The sequence below is a fragment of the Nycticebus coucang genome, chromosome 5 (assembly GCF_027406575.1).
Source record: "Nycticebus coucang isolate mNycCou1 chromosome 5, mNycCou1.pri, whole genome shotgun sequence".
In the NCBI taxonomy this organism is placed as follows: Eukaryota; Metazoa; Chordata; class Mammalia; order Primates; family Lorisidae; genus Nycticebus; species Nycticebus coucang.
This window is the reverse complement of record NC_069784.1, coordinates 77,292,657-77,319,951: the sequence shown is the minus strand read 5'-3', so window position 1 is coordinate 77,319,951 and position 27,295 is coordinate 77,292,657. Positions and strand designations below refer to the sequence as shown.

Genomic DNA, 27,295 nt, shown 5'->3' with positions numbered 1-27,295 from the left:
GCATTTGTCAGAGCTTTCCCTTTCTTTAAAACTCACTTCAAACCCTGTGAGAACTTTATTTCCTCTGGGGTCCTATAGCAGTATTCATTTATTTTCATTAAATAATACATAGTGTACAAAGTCTGTGCTTTTGGCCTAATATAGCAAAAATCTGGATGGCTCTCAAGTAAAAGTTTTATTGCTCTTGTACTATATCCAATTGTGTCACTGATGCTAATGAGAGGATGTTTATGGAAAGACAAAGGAGGTCACATCTTAATTCAAGTTATGAGCCAGTCATTATACTAAATGCAAATGTGAATTCCTCCTGAGTCTTCAATAGAACTCTGTTGGGTGGTGTCTGGAGAAATTAAAACTCAGAAAATCCACCTAGATTTATAACATCTGCTTTTTTCCTCCATTTGCCCATTTTTGCACTTGCTGTGTCCTTTGTCAATTTTTGTCGACTCTGTGGAGGTGGGAACCGTAGGCTTGGCTTCAGAAATAGTTGACTTGAACCCATTGTCTTGTGCTTGCCCTTGATTCTCTTCCAGCATAATCCTAATACCAATGATGCTAATTTCTGTAGACTGGAAACTCTATAGTTATCTCTTCATCTGTCCTTCTGCCTTCCATCATGGATTCTCAGAGATTAAACTAGTTTTCATTGCCTTTGAGATTGGGATATATAAATGGAAAAAGTAGAGAATAATGTAAAACGTGGAAATGATACATATGCAGATTTTATTTTTCGAGTTTGAATTTCTTGCTTTCTCTACTTTATAGAAATTTTAATTTTAACAGCTTTTAATGATTCCTACTGTATACTTTTGGGTATGTAAGTTTCCCAATAATTTCCCATCATTTTCCCCTATCTTTCTCAGTATTGTTAGTTTATCTTTTCTTTAATATGAAAAGGCAAATTAATCTCATTTTCAAACTTTCTGTCATGCTTTTCTGATCATACTATTCTCTTGCTCATAAACTTCCCTTGGTTCTTTATTACTTATTGAATTAAGTCCAACTTGTATAAATTAAGTATAATAAAAGATGTGATCTCTTTTGCTGTTCATTAAGGACTGTCAAGTCTAGCAACGGTTATGATTTTATTGAGGTTTGAATGTAAAATTTCCTTTTACAGGACAGAATTATATAATTCCCAGATTAACTATTAGGAGGATCAGTCATCAGTACTAATAAGTATCTTTTAGGTGTTCAGCTAAGAAGGAATTTTGTACAATTTTTGAAACATAATAGGTTTGTCATCTACTTTTCCAACCTTATTATCTTTATTCTACTTAATACCGGTAATTTGAAACGTAGGCTTCTAAATTGTACACTTGCTGAAGAGTTACTATTTTACAATATTTACTGTAGTATTCCTTTTAACCTCAATGAAAACACTGGTCAGAAATTTTAGAAGAGATTTCTCCTGCCCTACCTATGGCTCAGTGTCAAAGCAAGGCATTTGCTCTGAGTTCTGAAATTCTTCTTCTTCTGTTGTATTTATTTGCTAATCTCTGAAGTGGAAGGGTTTTATTTGTGCAGTTGTGGGAGTTAAGGTAGTTAATTTCGGGTTTTTTCTTTTGTTATTGTTATTGTTGTTATTTTTGGTTGATGGTAGAAGGAGACTCTTTTCCGATCTCTTGGGCCCAAGCAACAATGAAAGAAAGGGTGAATTTCCTCTAGATCAGAACTCCAGGATCCTCGGTTGGGAGGGTGTAGGTGGTGTGTACATGCATGAGCACAGGTCATATTCAGTATTGGTATCACAATTCCCCAATCTACTGTTCAAAGAGATATTTCCTGTGATAGATATTCTATTAATTATTTCACTGAGAATATGTATATACTTAGGGTGAAGGCTAAGAATAAAGGGGAGATGAAGACAGGGGTAGACATTATATATATTCAGGGTGCATTTCTATCTGGGTGTCTCTGTTTTATATGTTTAAGTAGGTTCTTTTGTTGCTGGACTTTTCACTTTAAATTGAAGCTACTTCCCAGCTCTGAGTCCCCTGAACTCTGATTTTGAGCAGCTCTTGTCAATGAGGCTATAATTGTTCCCTGCCTTTTTTTTTGTGCAGCCGTAGTCATAGGTCTATAATCTGCGAACTTCACATTCTTTCTGGCAATTGCTACCATTCTGTGTACAGTCTGAGATTGTCTTCATTTCAGCTCCATTCTTAAAGGATATTTTTGCTAGATATGAGCATGTGGATTGTCAGTTGTCTTTCAGCCCTGAAGGGAAATTCATTCCATTTAAATTTTGTTCCTTTCTAAATAATATGTAATATGTTGTTTCTCTTGAGCTGCTTTCTTTCGTATTCTGTATCTTTAGATTCTAGAAGCTTTATTGTGATGTGTCTAGGTACATGTCTTTTGAGGTTATCCTTTTTGGTTTTACTCAGCTTCTTGAATCTACAGGTTTATGTCTTTTGTCAAATTTGGGACTTTGCAGCCTTTATTTCTAAAACTTGCTATGCTTTCTCTTTTCCTTCTTGGACAGGAATGTTAAATCTTTTGTTGTTGTCCCATAGGACTGATCTTTGAGAGTTTTTACCCCTTCAGTCTATTTTCTGTTGTTCAGATTGTTTCGATCAGAAAAAATCTATTGGTCAATGTTTGAGTTCGTTAATTATTACATTTATTGTTTTCATTCTGTTATTGAGTCCTTCCTATGAGTTTTTAATTTATTATAGGTTTTCAGTTCTAATTGTCCACGTTGGCTTTTTTGTTGTTGTTGTTGTTGTTTGAGACTGAGTCTTGCTCTGTTATCCAGGCTGGAGTGCCATGGCATCAGCCTAGCTCACAGCAGCCTCAGAGTCTTGGGGCTCAAGTGATCTCCTGCCTCAGCTTCCCAAGTAGAGGGAATACAGGCAACCCACCACAGTGCTCAGCTAATTCTAGTAGAGACAGGGTTCTCACTCTTGCTCAGGCTACTCTGGAACTCTTGAGCTCAAGTGATCCATCCACCTTGGCCTCCTTGGCCTCTCAGAGTGCTGATTATAGGTGTGAGTCACTGCACCCAGCTTCTTTTTTTTAAATCTTCTGTTTCTTTGCTGATCTTTAAAATTTTATATTTGTTTCAAGGGCATTTGAAACTACTCCTGGGAGAATTTTTAAAAATAATTTCTTGAAAAGTCTTTCCACATAATTCTAAATTTCTTATCATCTCACTTTGCATCTGCCTCATGTACCTCTCATTTGAGTTGAGATTTTCCTGGTTCTTGGTAAGCATGCTTTGTGTGCTGGACCATTGGGGTTGGTTGCTGTTCAAATCTAGTTAATTACTTCAAAGGTAGATGGTAGTCTGTACTTCATTTACTCCTGTGCTCATCCCCTCAGTGTCAGTCTCAGCATACACTGAGTTACAGGAGGAGCACTTTTTTCCTATGGCTATTGCTGTTAAAAAGGTTCTGTTTTCTGGACTGCCCCCTCCCAGTTCCTTGTATAGAGAGAACAGTCTTAATTTGTGTGAGGCTTTCTTTTTTCCCCCCACTAGGTGTATAGTTTTGTACCCATTGACTTTCCAAGTTGTGAGCTGCTTCTTATATATCCAGTTTGAGGTGTATAAGAAACAAAGAACGAAACCCCAGGAACTCAGTGAGTGCCAGGTCTTTTCTTGAGTTCTGAGGTCCCTATGCAATGCTACTACTTTTGTACACTTTTCAGAGTTTTCTGGAAAATGCCTCTATCCAGAAGGCATTTTGCCCGCACAGCGGCATGTGCCTTTACTTCCTAGTCAGAGACAGCTGAGGCAGGAGGATTTCTGGAGCCCAGGTGTTTGAGGCTGTAGTACACGTGATCATGCTTATGAATAGTCACAATACTCTAGTCTAAGCAACACAATACTCTAGTCTAAGCAACATGGCAAGACCCCAATCTCTTCAAGAAAAAGAAAAGAAATAAGGCACTTCTCTTGTCTATTTTTTCATGGTCTTTTACTGACGACATTTAACACAACCTTCTTTCAGATCAGATCACTTTAATTTTAATGGTGATATTTTCGGATAGCTAAAAGCCATTTTTATTGTCAGAAATCATAGGCTATTTTGTTGTTGATTATTTTAGAAACAAACTTACTGTCAGTGATCTTGGTCAGATGTAAGGTATTAATTAAAATTTTAAACTTTTTCTTCTATAATTTCAACTTAATAGATGTTTAGACATCCCTAACTTAATTTTGTTCAGGTTACTTGGGACTTGGATACATATTAGTATGCAAGTTGAATAAACTATAATCTTCAAAGTTTTTGATTAGTGAAAGTGAGGTAAGAATCATGTTAAAGGGACATAAAGGTGGTCCAGGTCCAAGCTACAGAGACCTGAAAATGGATGTGCTTTCTAGTGGGCCTATTAAATTCATAATTTTCTTCTAATACATAAAAGGAGAATAAGCAGAAAAAATTAATAAGCATATTTCTTATTTGTAGCTTATTCATATACTTTCACTTTTATGCCTACACTTCTGTTTTTCCACTTTAGAATTTTGCTCTTAATTTTAAACTTGTACTCTAGATTATGAAGGCTAAACTAATTTATTAATAAAATTATGCTTAAGCATATTTTGGACTTCTTGTGAACAGTACCTTGAACTCTGTTATATAGGTGTCATAATTTGGTCAAAATCTTTATTGTGGTGATCAAGGCTACAAATTTTGGTTGGCTTATGAAAAAAGTTCGTTCATTTAATGTTCTGAACATAGTTCTGACAGATTGGAAGGTAAACAAATGTCATATGCTAAAATAACTTTCCCAGTGGGCAGTTTTGAATCAGATTGCACAGCATGAAAAAGTAACTTCTTATAATAGTGAGTTTGGTTTTAAACATGCTGAGTATGAAAAGGTAGCTGAAGGTATTAACAAAAATGAATTAGAAGGGCAAACTAGTCAGGAAGGACTCTGGAAGCATTTCTAGAATTAGTTAGAAATATAATGCCTCTTAATTTTTATTTTCACATACAGTTCCTTACATAGCTTTTGAAATATGCTAAATGCTCTGTTCTTGAGATGAGAATTTCCTGAATCTCACAAGCTTTGTTCTCCTTGCTCCAAAAAAATTTTAGCTTTTTACATGGGCTATTTAAAAAAAAATAAACAAAAACTAGCAAGATAACATAAACCATAGGTGGTTGATAGAGGAACGAAAGTACCATTTGGATTAAAAAGAGAAGCCCCAAACAATACTTGCTTGTTGAGGAAAATCTGAACAGCTTTATAAATCAATCACAGGATCCATCTTTGCCCAGGAAAATCAATTATTCTTGAAGGCGAGAGACAGAAACATTTCTCAAAGGCTGCTATAAAAAGAATAATAAGTAATTCAGTAACCCAAATCCTCAAAAGCATCTCTTCATAGATGTCATAGTAGATTTTATAGAGCTTTAAAAAAAAAAAATCTCTAGTATTTAGAAATCTGTAGACCTGTATAAAGCGTGTGTGTCATCTGCACTTCTTTCTCTTTAAGGGAATCAGATTTACGCCGAATTTCCTCATTGTCAAGTGTTGATGACATGGGTATATTTGCTGGGGTCCTCACTGTTTCTTTACAGCCGTCCCTTGCTTTATAGGGTAGTGTAGGACCATAAAAATGACTTGGCAAACTGAAACCATGCAACTTTATGTTAGCAATAAATGGAGAATGTTCACACTGGGGTCTTGAGTTGTACAACACGATCAAACACATTAATGTTTTTACAGCAAGACTTTTGGTGTTTTATATATAAAAAAAAATTGTCTTTTAGAGCTTTTTTTTTTTAATTGGATGCACAATTTTGGATCTGCATGAGAAAATAGGGAACATACATTTATATTAACACATTGGGAGGCCAGAAACATAGCACCACCTCTGGTTACTTTGGGAAGCATTGGCAAGGATTTGGGGACTCTTCCCTTATTTAGGGTGCTATTTGTCAGAAATTCTGAACCCTAGGTAAGGATCTCCTGTAGGGTAACGTTTAGGTGTGAAGTAGGAAATATATAATTGTGTAGCTTCTTGACACTTGGAGCAAATGTTATAGAAATTTAACTTTTATTTTTTGTAACTATTGTTACTAGCAAACTATATAATATTTATAATGTAAAATGTTCTACATTTTACTATTAAAGTGGATTTTCAGTCTTAAAAACATTTTATTTTATTAGAATTTTTAGAAGCTGTTTTATTTTTATTCTATGTAGTATATAAAGAACTGGAGTCAGCAATATTTGTTAGTGATATGAATGAGTGATTGAGTCTAACCACCTTCAGGATGATCTTAATGTGGTAAAGGTGGATTTATGTTGGAGGTGTTCATCAGGAAATGGCCTAAGGGCAGGGTACCTCAGATTCACTTGGATCCTAGACCAGTGAAAAATCTCATGGAAGTAATGACCCTACAACCAGAATTTGGGTAGGGGGTCAATTAAGCACAACAAATATATAAAATTCTGCATGTTCTATTAGGGTGATTCATTCCTAAAAGGTGAAGAAACTCTTTCCAAGGTGACCATTCTTGAATAAAGCAAAAGGTACTTTCATTTGGGAATTATATTTCCAGAGTGCCTTTGATAGACAGAGAATCCATTGGCATTTCTATACACTTGAGTGGCCATAAGTTTTAGTGGGACCCTTCAGATTTTACCTATGTCATACTAATTACTTTGAGTGCTTGTGGATGTTGACGATCAAATCTTTTTTAAAATAGTGATGAAGTATGTATTGCTAGGTATTTAATAATATCATCATGTTAGTAGCGGTGACACAAAAGCAGATAAAAAAATTTCATTAAGTTTTATTCTTGAAATAATGTGCAATTATAAGGAGATATACATCTGATCAGTGAGATTCTTATTAAATAAAAGTGTTAGACTTGTGCGGTGGCTCAAGGCAGTCACTGAAATACTTGAAAAGAGCAAGTAACGTTTTAGCAAGTTAAAGTTTATTAACGATTTTCACAGCAAGCCAGGCCCTGTTCTAGTCATTGTAGACTCCAAAGAAAGTGAAGTTTGGGGTTTAATATACAACTTTGAAGAGTATTAGCTGCTTCTTGGAAGTCTCTCAGGGTGTTAATTAAGTCTGTTCTCAAAGTAACCCACCTGTAAGATCTTGATCAGCTCCATTTCCATAATAGCCCAAGTCAGCCTAACCCAGACGAATCCAAAATAACCTAACCATATTCATCGTCTGATCCTGCTGATGTCTAGCTAACTGCTTAACTATGGGGTAAATATACTAAATGAGTCTCATGATACAGCCTTTACTTTTCACAAATGTTGGTATATAGCTAGAAATTCCATGCTAGTTCCAGAGAAACCATATTGTCTTTACAGAGAGAATGTACCCTTCAGTACTCTTCAGTTCCGTTAGAAACTGGTAGAGCAGGGACTTCACATTTCAGGCACATTTAGGTTTCTTCTTTCAAGGCATTCACAGAAACCTAAGGCCATTCTCTGTACTCATTAGTATGTGTGACATGTTCTGAAGTCAGGAATTTATTTTCATCACATACTTCTGAAAATTATAAGATTTTTCTTAATAAAAGATCTAAAAGTTCAAGTTAAATGTGTGATATCAGTCTTAGGAGTGAAAGGTTATGGAGCCAAAGATGAAAAGATAATTCCAAGGCATGAGATGAAAAGAAGACGGAGGACCAGTTTGTGTAATTAAAATGGCTTTATTCTGCCTGGGTACAGGTGGGGTGAGCTTTCCAACCAGGGAAAGAAATCCACATGTGGGTAATGGTGGTCAGGGTATTTAAAGGGCTAGGGAGACAAGGATTGGTCTGTATATCACTTCCTGGGAGGATCATACACTTGATTCTTCCTGGGCAGGTAGGTGAGAAAGGGTTAGGAGGCCAGGATTGGCCATTTACTATTTCCTGGGAGGGACATGCTTCCCAGGAAAGGGTTCTTCGTGGGCCGGTTACTTTTACCTGGGTGGGTCATAAGTTGATCCTTTCAAGAAGAAGATCCTGATTAAGAAAGTACAGTCTCAGGAGAAAGCACAGTCTTATGGGATCCTGAGAGCATGATAGGTTGGGGTAATTTTTTTTTTCTTTTTAGTTTCAATTAATTCTTGATTTGAAAGCAAGTTTTCTATTGTTTGGGAGCAATTATTGTGTCTAATCTTCCAGGCAATTTTTGTCAAAAAGCCTCTTATCTCACAAACACTGCAATAGAACCACAAAGTTGCTAGAAACCTAAAATACACTTCCTGAGCTGGTTAATGATAGTACTGTAGAAAGCTGTGCTTTCTGTAACTTGTCTGACGGATCCAAATGGTTTCTCTTGGATTTATATTTTATACATTAAATTATTATTTTTATATATTAAAATTATTTTTATATATTTTTATGTAAAATTTATTTATATATGTGTAATCTTATTTTTGCAGAGCTTTGCACCATTAAACTCATAAATAATGTTCATGAAGAAAATTCATCTATGATTTGAAAACTTTGATTAAATAGATACACATGCATTACTGCCTGTTCTTGGATTATCAAAGTCGTCAGATCATTAGAAGGCATGCCTATTTATGATAAATATTATGTTAGATCATATATTTTAATCCACTTGTTTACAATATTATTTTCCATATATTTTATTGCATAGTTTTACATTTCTGACTAGAGTTTTGTGGTACTTTTAAAAATCAATGTGAATTAAAAATTAATTTCATTTGAGTATTTCTGTATCCCACATCTCTTTCTGATTTTCAATGAATAATATTTTATTGTAGAAAAGTTTACAAATATAGAAGATTACAAAGAAGTTTTGTATACATTCTCTTAATCTTCTTCTAGGCAATATATAATATTTTAAAATATAAAAGTTGATTGTATATTGTTTGGTTACAGCCCTTTTCCAAGATATATTTTTGCAAATTGTTAGATATTAGCTCAGATTCCATGATACTTGATGGCTGTGGAGCATTCCCTGTTGTTATTGATATAGTTAGTTTTCCCCTAAAAGATGAGATGCTTTCCTGTGAAGCCAATATACAAAGAAGAAATGAGTGTTCAACAGGTCAGGCTTTATTCAATTGGTCAAGGAATGGAGAGGTGGTAACATAGTTCAGAAATCAATTTCTTACCCTGTGAGAGGTGAGAGAGTTAAAATAGAGGATTTCTTTCAATAAGAAGGTTGGGCATTAAAAGCAAAGGGAGGAATATTCATGGTTTTTCTGGGAAACCAGGTGGGAAACTTCACCCTGAACACCACCTCCTCTTTGTCTTTTCCAGGTCTCTTAGGATCATAACCATGCTGATAGTAGGGGTAGGGGTATCATTTAACATGGAAATTATATTATGGTAAGATGGTAAGATTAGGGGTTTAGAGGACCAGCATGTTGGATCCCACTGGTCTTAGCCAGTTTGAACCTGTCTCAGGCTTCCTGCTCATACACACAGGTAGGCAAGCAGAGGTTGAAGAAGAGGTAAATACTCAGCTGTGTCAGGCAGAGCTGGAGGGGCAGGGAAAGCTCAGCTGTGTTTCACAGGCATTACATTGGGTAACACTATCTTGTAGATGCCAGATTAACTTCTGATGATTTACCTAATAAGAATAACTTTTCTTCACTCCCTCACTCACCTTCTGGAATTGAACACTATTTGAGGGGAAAGGGGAAAACACCATCCCCCAAACTAAGTTGATATAAGACAGAACAAAATTTTCCCTTCTAGTTTTAGAGTTGATTCTAAAGGGATTCCATAAAAAGGGATTCCCTTCCATCCATATTTATTAATCACATTAGCAGAAATGCCACCTTCTTTAATTTTAGCCATGAACATTAATTTGAATCTCTTCAGTAAAGGGTTTTCAGCTAATGCTCATAGGATGGGCTGTGGATTATCCAATTGTTAGTGCTTTGGTTAGAATTCTTTGTTTCTTCACTCATCAAAGTATGTCTGAATGCAGCTAATCTTGGATTTACTATATTTAAAAGTAAAATAAAGTAGGTAAGGCGCCGGCCGCCTGTGGCTCAGTAGGTAAGGCGCCGGCCCCATATACCGAGGGTGGCGGGTTCAAACCCAGACCCCGCCAAACTGCCACCAAAAAATAGCTGGGCGTTGTGGCGGGCGCCTGTAGTCCCAGCTGCTCGGGAGGCTGAGGCAAGAGAATCGCTTAAGCCCAGGAGTTGGAGGTTGCTGTGAGCTGTGTGAGGCCACGGCACTCTACCAAGGGCCATAAAGTGAGACTCTGTCTCTACCAAAAAAAAAATAAATAAATAAAAAAATAAAAGTAAAATAAAGTAAACAAAGATTGTTTTCAAACATAGTACTTCAGTTTTCATTACTGTTTAATTTACATATTGTTGGTATTTCTTAACATTTTAAAGAAATACTGAGCAATTTAATGCATTATGTGGAAGACATAATGCTTTGTGTTGGGGATTCAGCTGTGTCTAAGGCAAGTGCAGACCTCAAAAACTTACAGTGTAAAGCAGTGGTTCTCAACCTTCCTAATGCCGCGAACCTTTAATACAGTCCAAAGGTGTTGTGACCCACAGGTTGAGAACTGCTGGTCTAAAGAGAGAATGTCCGATGTTCTCCAGTCTTTCCTATTTGGCTTAGAAACATTTTCAGTAGCTAATCCCTGTCACCATCAAAGTACAGAAAACAAATACTGTATATTAAAAAACAGTATAATGTTTTATTGGGTTGTAATTTGATATAATATTTAAAAAACATTTTGAAGGTAATGCTTGGCACATAATGGGCCTTCATCAAATGTTAGTTTTTTTATTCCTTCCTCATACATTTTATGTCATGCTCCCAATGTACTCTACATTCTGAAAAACAGCCCACGTCTACCCTTGATGATTGTGCTGCACTGACTATTCAAACTATTCCTGTTTTAACATAAAGATAAAAGAATAAATTGATGATATTTCCCCTATGTCAAAAATGGCAATATGGTATACGTGAGTGGTATCTACTTGGCAATATGTAGAATACCATTATTTATTCTTTTGGCAGATCAATAATCTGTATTATTGATCGTAGGAAAAAACCTGACAATTTAGTTTAAGTGACGGCTCTTATGTTAAATTCAATCTTCATTCAATAAGAGATTCATTTAATAAGCTATTCATTCATTTAATAAGCTATTCATTCATTTCTAAATTAGAGACTTTTCTTACTAGAAAAGAAAAAAACAGTTATATACTTAGGAAAGCGATAGTATATGTTATAGTTAATGCAGGTTTATGTGTTGAGCGCTAAACATTTTTATTTTAGCTTTATTGAAGTCTAACTAATGTACAAAAACCTATACATATTTAAGGAGCACAACTTGATGAGTTTTGACATGTGCACATCTGCAAAATCGCCATCGGAGTGAAAATAAACATATTCATGAACTCAAAGTTTCCCTATATTTCTTTGTAATTCATCCCTCTTTCCTCCTGCTACTGTCCTGTAACCACCATTAAATGCCTTCTAAGTATAGATTTGTTTACATTCTAAAAAAATTTATGTAAGTGAAGTCATGCTGTAGCACCCAATAAAACATTTTTTTTTTTTTTGTGGTATTTTTTTTTTTTTTTTTTTTGGCCGGGGCTGGGTTTGAACCCGCCACCTCCGGCATATGGGACCGGCGCCCTACCCCTTGAGCCACAGATGCTGCCCACCAATAAAACATTTTTATCTGGCTTCTTTATTTTGTTATTTACATGTAGTAATAGTCTATTCCTTTGTACTGGTAAGTAGTATTCTGTTTCATAGTTATATCATGATTTTTCAGCCTTTCAAATTTGAGGAATGTGTAATTTGATTCCACTTTTTGGCTATCACGAGTAAAGCTGCTGTGAACACTTATGTGTAAGCATTTGTGTGGACCTGTGTGTTAATTTTTGGTAAATAGCTAGAGGTGGAATTGCTAGGAGGATAGTAGATGCATATTTTTTTTAAGAAATGTTTGGTACTAAACTGTATTCCACAGTGGCTGCACCATTTTACAATCCCACCAGCTGTGTATGAAACTTCTCGTTCCTCCACATCCTCTTTAACACTTATTTAGCTACTTTAATTTAGGTGTGTCTTATGGTTTTAATTTGTATTTTCCCAGTGACTAATGAAGTTGAGCATCTTTTCACGTAGGATTATTTTTTGGCCTCTGTATATCTTCTGTATTGATGTGTCTCTTCAGATCCTTTGCCCTATTTAAAATATTTTAAGTCAGTGGTTTGTCTTACAGTTAAGTGTAACACTTTTGTATAACTAAATAGAAGATCCTTGTTTGGATGTATGTTTTGCAAGTATTTTCTTCCAGTGGGTTTACCTTTTTATGTTTGTACTGGTGTCTTTGAAATGTACACATTTTTAGTATTTATAAAGTCCATTTTATTGACATTTTCTTTTATAGTTCTTGATTTTGTTCCTATTTTTAAAATATTTGCCAAGCCTGAGATAAGTAAGATTTTTTTCTGCTCAGTTTTCTTCTAAAAAATTTGTTATTTCCCCCCATGTTTTTAGGCTGTGGCTTATTTCGAGCTGATTTTTGTACAAGGTAAAGCTAAGGATCCAGACTCTTTTATTTTTTTTTTTAAATCTGACTGCCCTTTTTTCTGCCACTGTATTAGTTAGGGTTCTCCAGAGAACCCTCCAATAGGAGACAGCCAGACAGACAGATGAGAGGAGATTTATTAGTGAAATTGACTTACACAATTATGGACGCAGAGGGGTCCCATGATAGTTTTTGATTGATTTTTGCTAACATTTCCTCATCTATTACTATGTAATTTTATTTTGTTACTAGACGGCAAAGAATGTTACATAAGTGGCAACAGGAGAATTGTACTTGTTTATTTTTAATTCATTTGCAAAACTTGAACTCCCTGAAAACATTGCTGAAATGACAATACAAGCTTAATAAGGGAAAAGGGATTAAAAATGCTTTGAGAAGTAGGAAAAGATTATCTACAACCTCTTAGGATTATTTTTCCTTTTAAACTATTTAATTCTTTTTTAATACTTCTGGTTTTTTTAAATGGTTTTCCTTGTCATTTCAATGTCGAATTAAGAAGTCGACAAAAAATAGCATTATATGTCTAATCACAAGTTATTACAAGTACATACAGGATTTAACTTTCTATTTTTCTTTTTTGTGCTAAGATACGTTATATTCATATGTTTAATTATAGGCACTGTGCATAGTGGTTGAGAGCACAGTCTCTAGAGTTGATTATGGGGGTTGAAATTCTGTCTCAGCCAGTTAATAGTCATGTGTCTTTGGTTAACAGAGTGAGTTAAACTCTTGTGTGTCTGAGTTTCTTTATTTTAAAACTTTCTTTTAAAAATGGGTTGATGATTTTACCTGTAGGTTTACTGTTCTTATACATGTGAAGTGTTCAGAATGGTACTTGGCATGTATGATAGATACTCAATAAGCATTAGCTATCATTGAGTAAAACCACGCAAATAAACTGCTTTACGTTTTGCTCTTGTTGTTGTTGTTGTTCTTGAGCAATGTATCATGAACACCTACCTGTGTCAATAGCTACATATCCACAACAAATTTAATGACATTGACTAACCCAAAATGTGATTTACTGGTCAGTGAGAAAAGGCCACCACACAAACCTGCCACATATGCATCTTTTATTAAATTAGGCATACGGGGCAATGTTGCCCAGTACAGTATCTACTGGCCACATGTGATACTCCAATTAAATAAAATTTAAATTTTTCCCCCTCTTGCAGTAGCTCATTTTAACTTTTAAATAGTTATTAGTATAAACGTAGAACATTCAGATCGTCACAGAGAGTTCTGTTGAATAGTCTGAACATAGAAAGCCCGAGGTCAATTCAGAGCAGGAGCAGAGGCATTGTGTGTGCACACGTGAACATTTACTCTGTTGTGGTGTCCACAGTTGCCAGTGCACAGAAGGTCTTAATCACAGTTGAGAAAGGAGCTGGTGACTGCTAAGTCACTCTGCTCCCCTTGTATAGAACTGCACTTACAGTCTTTGTGCTTCAGTTTAAGGAGATAGTTATAAACGTCATGCTTTCCTGGTCCTTAAACCAATTTTGACACAATTCTCAATAATACAATTGAGAAATCACTGCTTCCAGTTTCTTGGAGTCCTGCACAGTACACTCTCTATTGTATAAGTGTTTTTTATTTTATTTAACCCTTCTTTGGATGATTGTTCACAACATTTCTAAACTTTCCCTGTTGGAAAAATCAAAAGTGTATATGATCAGGTAGAATGACAACCACAAAATAAAAAGTATATAACAGAAAATAAAAACTCTAGGTTTGAAAAATACACATCCCTGTTCAGTAAAACATCTAGCTTGACTTGTAGTCCTTATCTCTTTATGTTAGACATTTAAGCATTTAGGCATTGAATTTGCCATATTGCTATGTTGTTTATATTTTTCTCTAGAAAATATAAGTTAATTTTATAGCTTACTTATATAACCAGGGACTTTCACCCCACTCTTCCACCTTCTTCTTTTACCCAGTACTCTCCTGGTTTGAAGAGCTGACAAAGGAAGAAATTTAGATTAGTTTGTAAAAAGTAGAATATAAAAAAACTAAGCTGAATTTTAAAAAGTTACACAATGTAGATTTTATTAGTATAAGATTTGTTTCTGCTTCTAGATTTTGTGAAGGTCTGAATGTCTGCCATATATAACTAAGGACATTCAGGGTAAAATCATTTATGCAGCTCCTTAAAGTACTGTGTACCTGTTTCATAAGTCATTTAAGTATGACAATCATTTGAAATCATTATTCAGTAAGCTACTTAAGCATAGATAGTTTTTAAACCAGTTAAAAATCCAAAATCTTAATGCTGCAACCTCTAAATATTATCAAGTAAGATTTAGTTCAGAAATTAGTGTATTATTTGTATTTACTATGACGCTACTTCTCATAGCCCTTTCCAATTATAACTCATAACAGTACATAGCTTATCCAAGCAGCTGCTTATCACAAGTGAAAGTTTGTATTTTACAAACTATCATGTATGTGCTTTTATTTAGTTTAATAAAAACGTGATCACACGTGTACATGTGTGTTTGTATAAAATGCATAATACTTTTTTTACTGAATGTCAGTATGTATACATCTGTCCTGTTGCCTTCAAAGGAACCTTATGTATGTGTATCAGTCTCTGTGTCTTTTTCTAAGATAGAATTATGAAAATGAGATTTTGGAACATAGGGGTTATTTATTTAAATTTGATAGATATTGCCAACTTACTATCCAAATGACTCCACTAGTTATATAGTTCTGCTTGATATCTTTATTAAAGGGAGAATTTATGCAGATGATACTATGTATACTAAATATAAGATTAGACTCTTCCCACAAGGGAAAAAGACAAAGTCTAAGAAAAATAGATGTTAAACATTAGCAATTAAACAAATACAAATTAAAATAAAAAAATATTTCTGTGTGGTAAATTAAAGATAATGAAAGCATCCGATTCAGGGAAACCTACAGTCAACTTCAGTTCCAACCATTGGCTGACAATGTTGTAAAATCATTTTGGCATGTAATGTGCTTAAATGAAATCCGGGTAGTATGGTGAGAAACCGTTTAGTAAACCCGAAAAGTGAGAAACTCATTCTAAAAAATGTGCTACATAACCTCTTTGCTGAATATCACTATGGTACCTTCAAATACTGTCCTTGGCCATCTGGTGATATTCAGCAGTGAAGTATATGGTACTCTTGCTATGATGAGTTCACAAACTTAATTGTCCAACATCGTACATTGATATCTTGTCCCTTCTAATATGCTTTACCTTTACTGAGAATTAAATAGCATTAAAATGTTAAAAAGATGTCTCTTAGTAGTATCTTCCTCTTTAACATAAGGGGTTTTAATATTGATTTTGGCTTGTGTAACCTGCAGGATTTATACCCTACTTTAAGATTTTATTTTAATTAACTAGAGCTGGAGATGATGGTTGTGTTTTCAAGTCAGTGTGGTCTCAGAAATAGAGATATATTAACAGGAAGTAAAAGATGGTATTCCATGTTGGCATCTTTTCTATTATCAACTAATTTGGAAGAGTAGGTTAATTTATTTTGTTACTTATGTTTTGTAATTAAGCCAAGGTTGATATTTTGGGCTCTTACGTTTTCTGTAATTTTATTCTTTCACTTATGTGGTACCTAGTTGTTTACATGGTTATTAATTGGCAGGAATACTATTAGAAGTGGTGCTAGGGGTGAGGGTAGGGGCAGTAGTAATAATAGCAAACTGTGACATAAGCTTACTATGTGCCTAGTGCAGTAATCTTTTTTATAGATTAATCACTTAATCCTCACAACAAACCCAGAAAGTAGGCACTGTTGCTATCTCCATTTTGCAGAGAAGAAAACTGAGGCAGGGAGGATTTAAATAAGTTGCCCTAGGTCATACTGCTAGTTAAGTACCCTGGCTGGTACTGAAATTTAGTCTGATTTTGTATTCCATATTAAAATAAGCACATCATATTGTTACAGGTAATGAAAAATAGTTCAAGTTCTGTGCTTGAGAGTCTTGTTGAAATGTCTGATATTCATCTATCAAAATTCTGTTCCAATTAGTTATTTTTAAGGAAGAAAATATAAATATATAGCACCTATCTAAAGTGTTCTTAAAATTGTGCTTCAAGTAATGAGAATCCCCATCATAATTATCAAATGGTAGTAGCCTATTGAGCATCCCCTAACCCTAGAGAAAAAGAACAAGGAAAAAAGGCTTATTTCTCTGAGTATACTAATTTGTGTCTAATTGGATAACTCCTTTTGACAACATATTTGTAGCTCTTACGAGAACCACTATCCTGAGGTAGAACACAGTGTACTTACGTCCCGTTTGTTTAAATTTTTTGAGAGCATATTCATATACAATAGAACCTCCATAGTTAACCACCTCCCTTTGTTGAACACCTCCTTGAGTTGATCTAATTTTCATAGACAGGACGTGTACCCCATGTACATACCAGTACGTTGTACTGGCTCCTTACATTGGCCACCTCCATATGTTGACCAGTTTGTTACAGTCCCTTGGGTGGTCAATTTACCAGAGGTTCTATGATATATTTTTGTTCCTTATTTAGAAGAACATATAATTAACAGTGGTTAGGGGAAAAGAACAAGGCAGGAGGGGATGGTAGAATTTTTATATTTTTAATATGATTTTTATATTTTTATTTTATAATTGAAAGCTACCTTCCTTGACAATTATTACTAGATACTTGAGAGAACTTTGTGCTTTATGTGTGTGATCATGCACGCCTGCATGTGAATTGATGGAAGAGGAGAGAATCTAAAAAAAATGTTAAAAAAGAAGTAGTTGGAACTAATTTGTAGTACTATCTCAAGGGGCAGGTATAATCTGTAAGCTGTCAGATTCCATTATGGAGGCTGTGCCGTCAATCAGAACTGACATCGCTATATCAGAGGTTAGTGTGCTGCAATTATGTGATGCTTATAGCATGTAGGTCATGTGACATTTTAGATTTAGTCTTTAAATTAAACATAATTTATAAGATTATTGGATGGCTAGGTGTACAATTATGTATTTCAAAAAGGAAGATAAACTTTTTAAATCTTATAAGCTGTTGCCTGGCCTATACCTATAGTGTTAGAATGTGTTTTGTAACAATGCCAAGCAATTTTACCACAGAGGCTATACTGAGTAAGCTTTCTTGAATATTGCTCTTTAGCTTCGTTAATAGATCTCTAACATCCTTAACTAAATGTACTGTATTTCATCCATTGTAAAAACCATTTTGAAAATTTATTTGATAGTGTTTTTTTTTTTACCTAAGTGACATATAAAATAATGGTGTAGCCAATAATCAAGGGCTCCTGAGACTTAATGAGATTTATGATATAGTCTTAGATTTTAATTTTTGTTACTTTATCATTCTGGTTTAAAAAGTCATTTGTATAATTAGTTTGAACATTTTTTCCCCAATTTTCTATATCTAACTACCAAAATTTTCAAAATCAGCTTTAAATATTATAAAGGCAAGAAAGTGTAAGTATCTTTAAAATTTCTTGTATTCTTTTTAATTTTAAATCTTAAATCTACTATTAATTTATAACCATATGTCTTAAAGAAAAAAAAAAAACCTGTTCCAACAGGTTAAATGATTTTTTTTCAATGTTTAAAATTTGGTATGATGTCAGTCTGACTTGTGTAACTTCACAGTAGATGTAACAGGATGAATTAAACATAGAGCAGACTACTTGCAGACATTGCAAACATTTTTCTATGTCTTAAGCCAGATATATGTTGTCAGTAGTAAAAAAAAAATTAGTACTATATTTCATATATTATGAATTAATTTATTAAAATTAGAAGATTTTAGGATTTGGGGCACTATCATTGGCTAGATAGTTGCTCTTCACTATAGAAAATTTGAAGCATAGCTTCAAACACATTTTGTCTGTCAGATCTTTAGACATTTGTTCAAGAAGTTGAAAACCTTTCTGTAAAATGCCTAGTCTGTCTTTCTTTCTGTCTCTCTGCTTATTTCATCTTCCTCTAAATTTTTCTTGCCTCTTCTTATTTCCCCCTCATATCAGCTCCTTCATTCTGAAATAATGATTTTTATTTTGATTTATTTTTTGCTCTTCATTCATAAAGTAACAATCTTTGGGTAAGATTGCTTAGAAGTCTCATAATTGTATTATCAACCATCCCCGATTTGCCCACTCAATCATAAAGATGTCATGAATGACTTTGTCAGTTCACTTTCATTGACCCTGTATGAAGTGAAATGAGGTGGAAGTGGCAAGGTGTTCTGTGATGCGTTCGTACTATCACTTACTGTGCTCTCTTCCCTGACATGTGCTTCCATAAAACACGGGATGTGAGATTGTGACTAGGCCATCCCCAGCTATGGATTCTTTTCTGCTGGGACCAGAGAAAGACTGCTAGGTGAAGGAGAGGCTGGGAGAAGATAGAGTTAAAAGAGATTCTAGTCCAAAAGTGGGGTGATAAGGCAGCTCCTTTTGTTAATGGTTTTCTTTCCCTAAGCCCAGAAAGCCAATTTCTGAGATAATGAGGATTGTGTAAGAAGAAAGGAAATTTATTTCAGAGGATGGGATTGTGGGAAGCCTGCCTATCGTCTGCCTTGGGGGTTTCTCTATGGGTGAAATAAGTAATGCATGAAGTGAGTGAGCATCACTGCATTTTTGGGGAAACTGCAGGGCACACAAATGAGGTAAGAAGTCACACTGGCATATATGTCACATGATAGAAAATAGCAGATAAGCCCCTCCCAGGGCGGAGATTTTAGTAATATGTGGGTCATTATGAAAGTTTTAAGATACATAAAAATCAAGAAACATAAAATCCATGTGGATGGAAGCCAAAGAAGCCCTCCTAGCCATACTGGTAAGCTAAGCAAGTTGCAGGTTGCAGTCAGGACAGGGAATCAGAAAGGACACTGTTGACTGTGTTTCTTGGAAGTAAAATACTGACCATAACACAGTCTGTCTCAAAACTTTCATAGTGACTCATGCATAATGAACTATGGGTAATGTTGGTCATCCTTTAGGTCTTGTGGGCATGCAGATGTAGGATACATTGCTAAGCAGCTCCTTGGCCAGGATTTGCAATGAAATGCTATTTATCTTGACCTCTGAACAACTGGGTAATGTAAGGCCTTGTGAGTGAGTATCTTACTTCAGGGAGGGTCCCATTTATGAAAAACAAAAGGGAGGAGATTAGTGAAACAGAAAATTACAAAGTTCTAGTCAGCAAATCTACTGGCATAGGAACTTGAAGCCTAAGAAATCTCCAAAAAGGTGTTTTTATTCATGGAACCAATTACACTTTCTTAATGGCCCTATACCTTGCAATCTGTGGGTCCAAACTTATTTTGTTTGTTTTCTCTGGGTTTTATGAAGATTTCGGGGCTTTTGGGCAGTGCAAATGCTGAGAGACTTATGTGAGATCCCTACTTCTTCCACTAATTACTTCTGTGATCTTCAGAAGGTCATTTTATCTTGGGTTTTTCAGTAAAATGGGACTCTTGGAGTAGACTTAAAAGACCAACTCTTTTGAAGTTCATTCATTTGCTATTTATACATTTGTAATAGTCAAGAATTAGATGCAGTCAATAGGAGAAAAAACTTTACTCATATGGAATTTTATGCCTTAAAGTGATTCAGAGTATGGATGAGAAATCTGAGAAGATAAGAACAATTTGTTTATTGATAGAGAGCAACAGGAATAACATTAAAGAAATACAAAGATTATGAAGTTTAAATTGTATGTGTCTTACTTCTCTTTCTGGTTCAAATACATTGTATTTTCTCATCTTTTTATTTTTGGTGCATATGGGGGTTCCTGTTTGAGAGGAAGATTGATAAACAGTTAGGAAATTGGCCTAGAGTTAGAAGTTGGCATCTATACTTTAAAAAAAATTTTAAATGGTATTTTTAGTCAGCAGGTTGAGGAACATGGACTTACATTTAAGATTCCTAATTTGGAACCTGTCCTTAGGATAAGTGCAAGGTACATCTTCATATACATGATCACACAGGGAGATAATATGTGATAAAAGCATATTGGAAGCACAGAGAATATATATACTTTGCTTATATTTTTCTCCCTTATGAAATATTATTCTTTTTTTGTTGTTGAGACAGAGTCTTACTTCGTCACCCTCAGTTGAGTGCCGTGCTGAGTTCACAGCAACCACAAACTCTTGGGCTCAAGCAGTTCTCTTGCCTCAGCCTTCTGAGTAGCTGGAACTATAGGTGCCCACCACAATACCCAGCTATTTTTAGATACGAGATCTCACTCTAGCTCAGCCTGGTGTTGAACTCGTGAGCTGAGGCGATCCGCCTGCATCGGCCTCACAGAGTGCTGGGATTACAGGCATGAGCCACCACGCCCGGCCTCTGAAATATTATTCTTTATTTGTCTGGAACACTCTTATTCATCTTTTAGGTATATTGTTCAGGTATACCTTCTTGTCATTTAAGTTTTGTTTTTAAATGTAAGTTATATATCATTATAGTATTATTTATGTGCACAGCATACTGTTATTGAAATAAAATATGTAAAACATACAATTCTAAGTGAATAGCTTGATGAATTTTCCTAAAGGGAATACATTGATGTTACCACCACCCATATCAAGATATTAAATATTACCAGCACCTCTTCTCTGCTACTTCTTCCTTGCAAGATATCCTAGCTTTTAACATCTTACATTAATTTCACCTGTTTTAAAAACTCTATAAAAATAAAATTATATACTTTGTGCTTGGATTATTTTCACTTAGGATTATGATTATAATACTATTTTCTGTGTTGTTGCATATAATTTAGTAGTTTACTCATTTTTATCATACTTCATTCCATTATATAAATATGTTGCTAGTTATTTATCATTGATGGGCTTTTGGTTTGTTTTCAATTTTGGAATATTATAAATTATAGAGCTATAAAATTCTTATACACACTTTGGATGAGTGCACAGATATGTGTACATTTCCATTGAGTGTATGATATACTAGAAATGGAATTACTGAGTCACAAGGTATGTAGATATTCAGCTTTAGCAGATGTGACCAAGCAATTTGTCAAAGTAGTTGTGTAAGTTTATATTAGTACCATGCTTTATGAGAGTTCCAGTTGCTCCACATCCTCTGTAAACCATAGTATTTTCTTTCTTTGTAACTTTTATGATAGTTGTATAGTGGTATCACTTTGTCTGTCTCTCTCCTTTTTTGTGTTGTTTTGTAAATGTGTTCATGAATTTCAATTAATTTTGGGGTTATGGATTTGCTGAGTATTGTGTACTGTAGCATAATTACCATAATAGCAGTTATGCACACAGGTTACTATTTGTTCTCAAACCTGCATATTGCATTTGTAAATTTATATATTCTTAATAAATAATCAGGTTGTTGCTTTTGGCTCATGGACAATAGTGTTATAATTGCATATCTTTAAGGGAGAAAAATTTATTTTTAGATGTCTCTTGACTTATAGTCAAATAGAGGAAATATATTATATTCAGAGGCCACCAGAATAGTGGTACTCACTATCTAGACAAAGCGTTGCAAAAGGACAGAAGTGGGAGGAATTTGTTCCTATTCAGACAAATGTAGAAATATTTATTGATGAAAATGTAGCAATTTGATATGGACTTTAAATGACAGGTAGAATTTATTTGTGAAGTTTTAGAGAATTATATACTAGGGATAGGGAAAAGTATAAACAAAGAGTTGGAAAATTGAAAGTGGGAGGTGTGTTTGGGAAGTGTTAACAGGTCGAGAATGCATTTGGGAGTAAAAAGAAAAAAGTGAAAATCTTGGAAACTATTGATTTGTCATCATTCTCCCTCAGTTCTTTATCAGGCCTCTTCAGTAACGTTAATTACTTTTTAATATTCATCTCTCTAATAACTATTTGTAGAGTAAAATTATGAATAAAATACATTTAAAAATGTAATTTTTTTCTTGTAAACCCAGAAAACCCTGATCTATGGCTCTGGGGTCTGACATTGGAGGCTGATTACCTGCCTGTAATTGCTAACTGGCTGATACAGTAATGGTTTTTGCTATCTATTGAATCTTTGCATTTCTGTTTGTGAGGAGCATTAGATTAATGAAATCTATATATGGGGTAAAAACAAAAAAGAACAAAGTGTAAAACTCATACTCAGATTCGTTTCTCTCAAAGGTATTATTTGGCAAGAGGCTGTGTGATCGCTTTTGTAATTTTTTTGGCTTAAAATTCAACAAAATAGATTTGGGATGAGTCTGTAAGTACTTGGATTCAGGCAAAACATTCATCATTCATTGAAGCACTGCCTCTGTGGAATGTTTGATAAAGGTTTTGCTGCATGTCCAATTTGTGGATTATGCAAACATTTGTAAGGACTGTAGATTAGAAGTTTTACTATTTTTTTCTACCGTTCCCCTCTTCAAAGAAAAATGTACTTCACCTAGAGAAAAAGGGTAATTGAGTCATCATGAAATAATCATGGAAAACTTAAGTATTATAATTTTACTATGTACAAATGTAAGAAACATTTTAATAATAATGTTTAAGATGAATTATTCTGGCAAGTCTTACATTCTTTGATTTTGTTATCAAACTAAAAGCATTTTAAAATTAAATATACCAATTTTTTGGCATATTGGTAGTGTATAAGCATCTCAACTGTGCCATTTTCCCAGTGGACGGGCTAAAACTGGGGCATTTTTGAATAATGATTTTTATACTGCTGAGTAAGTACATGTACTGAGAAAAATTTGAGTTGACAGTTAAAATATTGACAATTAACCCATGCCCTAATACAGGAGCAGATGGAAATGTCTTGCATGTGTCCCAATTTGTTAGGGAAATGTGACACTTTATTTTCTAGCCGTTTTAGTTCAGAGAACTGAAGTGGTCAAAAATGATGTAAATGCAGCACTTCTCACTGTACTGAAAGTAAAATATAGAAAACAAAATGCTAGTAAGGATTTTTAGGATTTGGTGGTACAGATTGAGCATCTCTAATCCAAAAACCTGAAACCCAAAATACTCCAAAACCTGAAACTTTCTAAGTGCTGACGTGCTGCTCAAAGAAAATGCTTGTTGGAGCATTTGGATTTTAGATGTTTGGATTAGGGGTGCTCAACCTGTATAGTTTTCTGATATTGAAAAAAATTGATTTTACAATTCGTTACCACATTATTATCTCCTAAAGTTAATTATAAGAAAGAGCTGGCACAGTATTCTACGTTTGTGGTGAGATAGATATCCAAGCTTTGTATTTATTATTATAACTTAATAGTTTACTTTGTAGCTCTTCTAACATTTACTAGTAATAAACCAGCTTTATTTTATATTTTAATGTTACAGTTTAGAATTGCTGATTTTTTTTTAAACATATGGATGTGTTTTCAAGGACTTTTAATGGAAAGAATTATTAGCAAGTGATCTATGGGTATGTTATGATAATACATATATCTTGTGTTATTTTATTCAAAGTAGGTTTAACACTAGAGTGGATTGTTGATTTTTCTTTCATGTCTTTTTAATGCTTTCTTCACTTCTATTCCCTTTTCAGATAAAGTCCGTTATCAGTATATGCACTACTTTAAAAGATAGTGGTTTGTTTTCTTTTTTACATTGTAATTATACCATTTATAAAAATTTGTGTATGGCTAGTCCCCAGGTTATGAAAGAGATAGATTCTGGGTTTGTTCTGAAGATGAATTTGTGTGTTAGTTGGAACAGGACATTTACCTATTGCCTGTAACAGCCCTGTTCATAAGTGTCAGTTGTATGTAAGTTGAATGTTTGCAAACTCAGGGACTGCCTACATTTTATACACGTCACGCTACAGTGTTGACCAACTATGTTCAATGACTTTTTTTTTTTTTTCAGAGACAGAGTCTCACTTTGTTGCCCTCGGTAGAGTGCTGTGGCGTCACAGCTCACAGCAACCTCCTCCTCTGGGGCTTAGGCGGTTCTCTTGCCTCAGCCCCCGGAATGGTTGGGACTACAGGTGCCCACCACAATGCCCTGCTATTTTGTTGTTGTTGTTGTTGCAGTTTGGCCAGGGCCGGGTTCGAACTTGCCACCCTCGGTATCTGGAGCCAGCACCCTATTCACTGAGCCAAAGGTGCTACCCATGTGTTCAGTGACTTTTAAATATCAGTATCACACCTTAAAGAATGGCCCTCTCAAAATGAATGTTGTTTGTAGTAAATTAGGTATGTGGGATAGTTTAAATGCTTTCATTTGATGTGTAGAGAAATGGCCAAAATTATTTCTTTTTGAGTGACAAAGTTGAAATTTAAATAATTTATGTGACTTTTTTCCCTTTTTAATCTGATAGTCTTTTATTATCTTATAGATGCTTGTAACCACACCAGAAAAATGGGATGTAGTGACAAGGAAGAGTGTTGGGGATGTAGCTCTTTCCCAAATTGTAAGACTCCTTATTCTGGATGAAGTTCATTTGCTGCATGAAGATAGAGGACCAGTATTGGAAAGCATAGTTGCACGTACTTTACGGCAGGTAAGAGGAAGTTATTTATAAGCTTATTTTGAAGGGATGAGTATGCTTTTAAACTTAAAATATAGCTTTCAAATTAAATGTTAATATGCAAGGTTCATGAGAATAAAGATAATTATAGTATGGAGAAAACTAGCTATTTCACTTTCATATTAAAAGTCCTCTTTCTTTCAAATCTTATTTTAGTGAAATCTCTTAAAATTAACCTGAATAAATAAAGGAAAACTTTCTTTCTAAACTTCTCATGCAAAGCTAAATCTAACATAATTTTAATATGTTAATATTTAAAAGGGAACATGTACATATTATCTCTAGTTTGGGATCTTGTCAATTATTCATAAATAGTCCAAAGTAAAATTAGTAAATTCCCAGTGCCAGGATTCTTAAGACATATCTGTCAACCCTTTTTTTCCATTATCTGAAAAGATACCTTAGAATACTCATGAGTATTTAAATGATATGTTTTGGAAGATTGTGTGAATATAGAGAAAAGATGAACACTTTTTTTCTACCTAATCAAGAACTCTTGATTCCTTTATTTCCCCTTTGTTATTTTTCTTTTATTCATATTCTCCTGCCTTTATTTTCTTTATGAAATGGATAAGACTCTGTGACTAATTATTCTCTTGTCAATAGCTTTATTTATCCACTTATTTATCTCATTTACAATAGTGAATCAGTTGAGCTGTGTCTGCACCTGTAGCCAGACTGCGGCTCCCTCACGGAGAAGATTCCACAGGGCTGTAGACAAGCATCAGGGCACGTTCACAGTCATAGACTCTGAAGTCACCTGATTCCTTGAGATTACCCTCTAACTTCTGAGCAGCTTTTCTGGTGTTTCCTTCACGTGACCCTTTCTGAGCTTCACTGTTCTCCATCACTCTTCATCGTCCTGCCACGCCTCATTCCCATACAACAGTACTTTTTACTGAATGGCAATAGAGTTTTTCATGCTTGAACTCCCTCTGTTTCCATCCCTTTTCTTCCCCTCCATACCCAGAAAACACCCAACCTCTTGTCCCACAAGTCAGTCAGTTGAGTCACTCAGTTCCCAAGCCAAAACACTGGGTGTCATGGGTAAGTTTTTCCTTTTCCTTAATACTTTCTCCATTCCGATATTTAATTAGATATCAATTCTAAATTGATAATTGTCAAAGTCAAATTACTTTTGGCTCTCATTCATGGCAGTCAGGTCATTGTTCAAGCATAGGTAATAAAATGTTTTTTGGTACTACTCTTTTTTGACATTTTATACTATTCATCATTTCCTCAATCTTGACACGTTTTTCCCTTTGTCTGTAAGATGCCACTCTGTCCTAGTTTTCTTTACTTGACTTTTATCACCTAGACACTTTTCTCACGCTTATCTCCTATTTCACCCTTGAAATTTTGTTTATGTGCTCTAAGACTGTTACTTGCCATGTTTTTTCCCCTATATATTTACGCTGGGTAAATTATAATTCTTTGCCCACATCAAACTAAGTCTTTACACACAGTGTGTGTGTGTCTCCCTCCCAGTGGACTTTTAGTCATATCCAACACAGTTCTATGTTTCTACACGTAGACATCTATTGCTAAGCATGTCAGAACTCTGTCATCTTTTTGGTACACTTACGTACAGCAACACAATTCACTCAGTTCCCAAGCCAAAACACTGGGTGTTATAATTAGTTTTTCCTTTTCCTTAATACTTTCTCCATCCCAATATTTAATTAGATATCAATTCTGTTGTATTTCATATCCTAAATATATCTGGTCCCAATCCAAGTATGTGAATTTAATAAAACAAAGGGTTATAAAACTTTGGAAAGTTATATATTATATTAAAATGTTTTATACAATAAATTAATAAAATAAGTTTAAAAACTAGAAGGAACATTATACAATTAAAAAAAGGGAGAAATATAAAAAAGAGCCTTAAAAGGAATCCAAATCAACAGGAGACATTTATATTAGATTTTCAATAATTAAAATGGAATACACTCAATCCTGTCTTTTTACTTGTAGAATTCTAACTTATGGAAGTAAGAGCACAAACTCATAAAGATTTATTAATACGAGTATTCATTGAAACTTTTTTTTAATACAAAATATTTTGGAAACAAATCAAATGTTCAACAGTAGAATAAATTGTTTAATAAATTATGGCATATTTATAGTCATACAATGAAATCTTAGTTTGCAACCTTCAGAAAAGGAGGAGGTAGATCCATATGAATGAGCTTAAAAGATTCTATGTTCTTCACTGAAAAAGCAAGCAGTCCTATATGTATAGCACAATCTCATTTGTGTAAGAAAAACGTGTTCAGTATATTTATATTTTTATCCATTTAAAGA

The 27,295-nt window shown here is 34.4% G+C and overlaps 1 protein-coding gene across 2 annotated transcripts in view; it reads left to right on the top strand.

The window, feature by feature from the left end:
* The window catches only part of ASCC3 (activating signal cointegrator 1 complex subunit 3), a 402,050-nt gene that overhangs the window by 111,503 nt on the left and 263,252 nt on the right, over positions 1-27,295 (top strand). For both annotated transcript variants that reach the window (XM_053590400.1, XM_053590401.1), the window contains exon 11: positions 24,797-24,961. In XM_053590400.1, the coding sequence (XP_053446375.1) occupies positions 24,797-24,961 (165 nt within the window). The remainder of the gene's footprint in view (positions 1-24,796; positions 24,962-27,295) is intronic.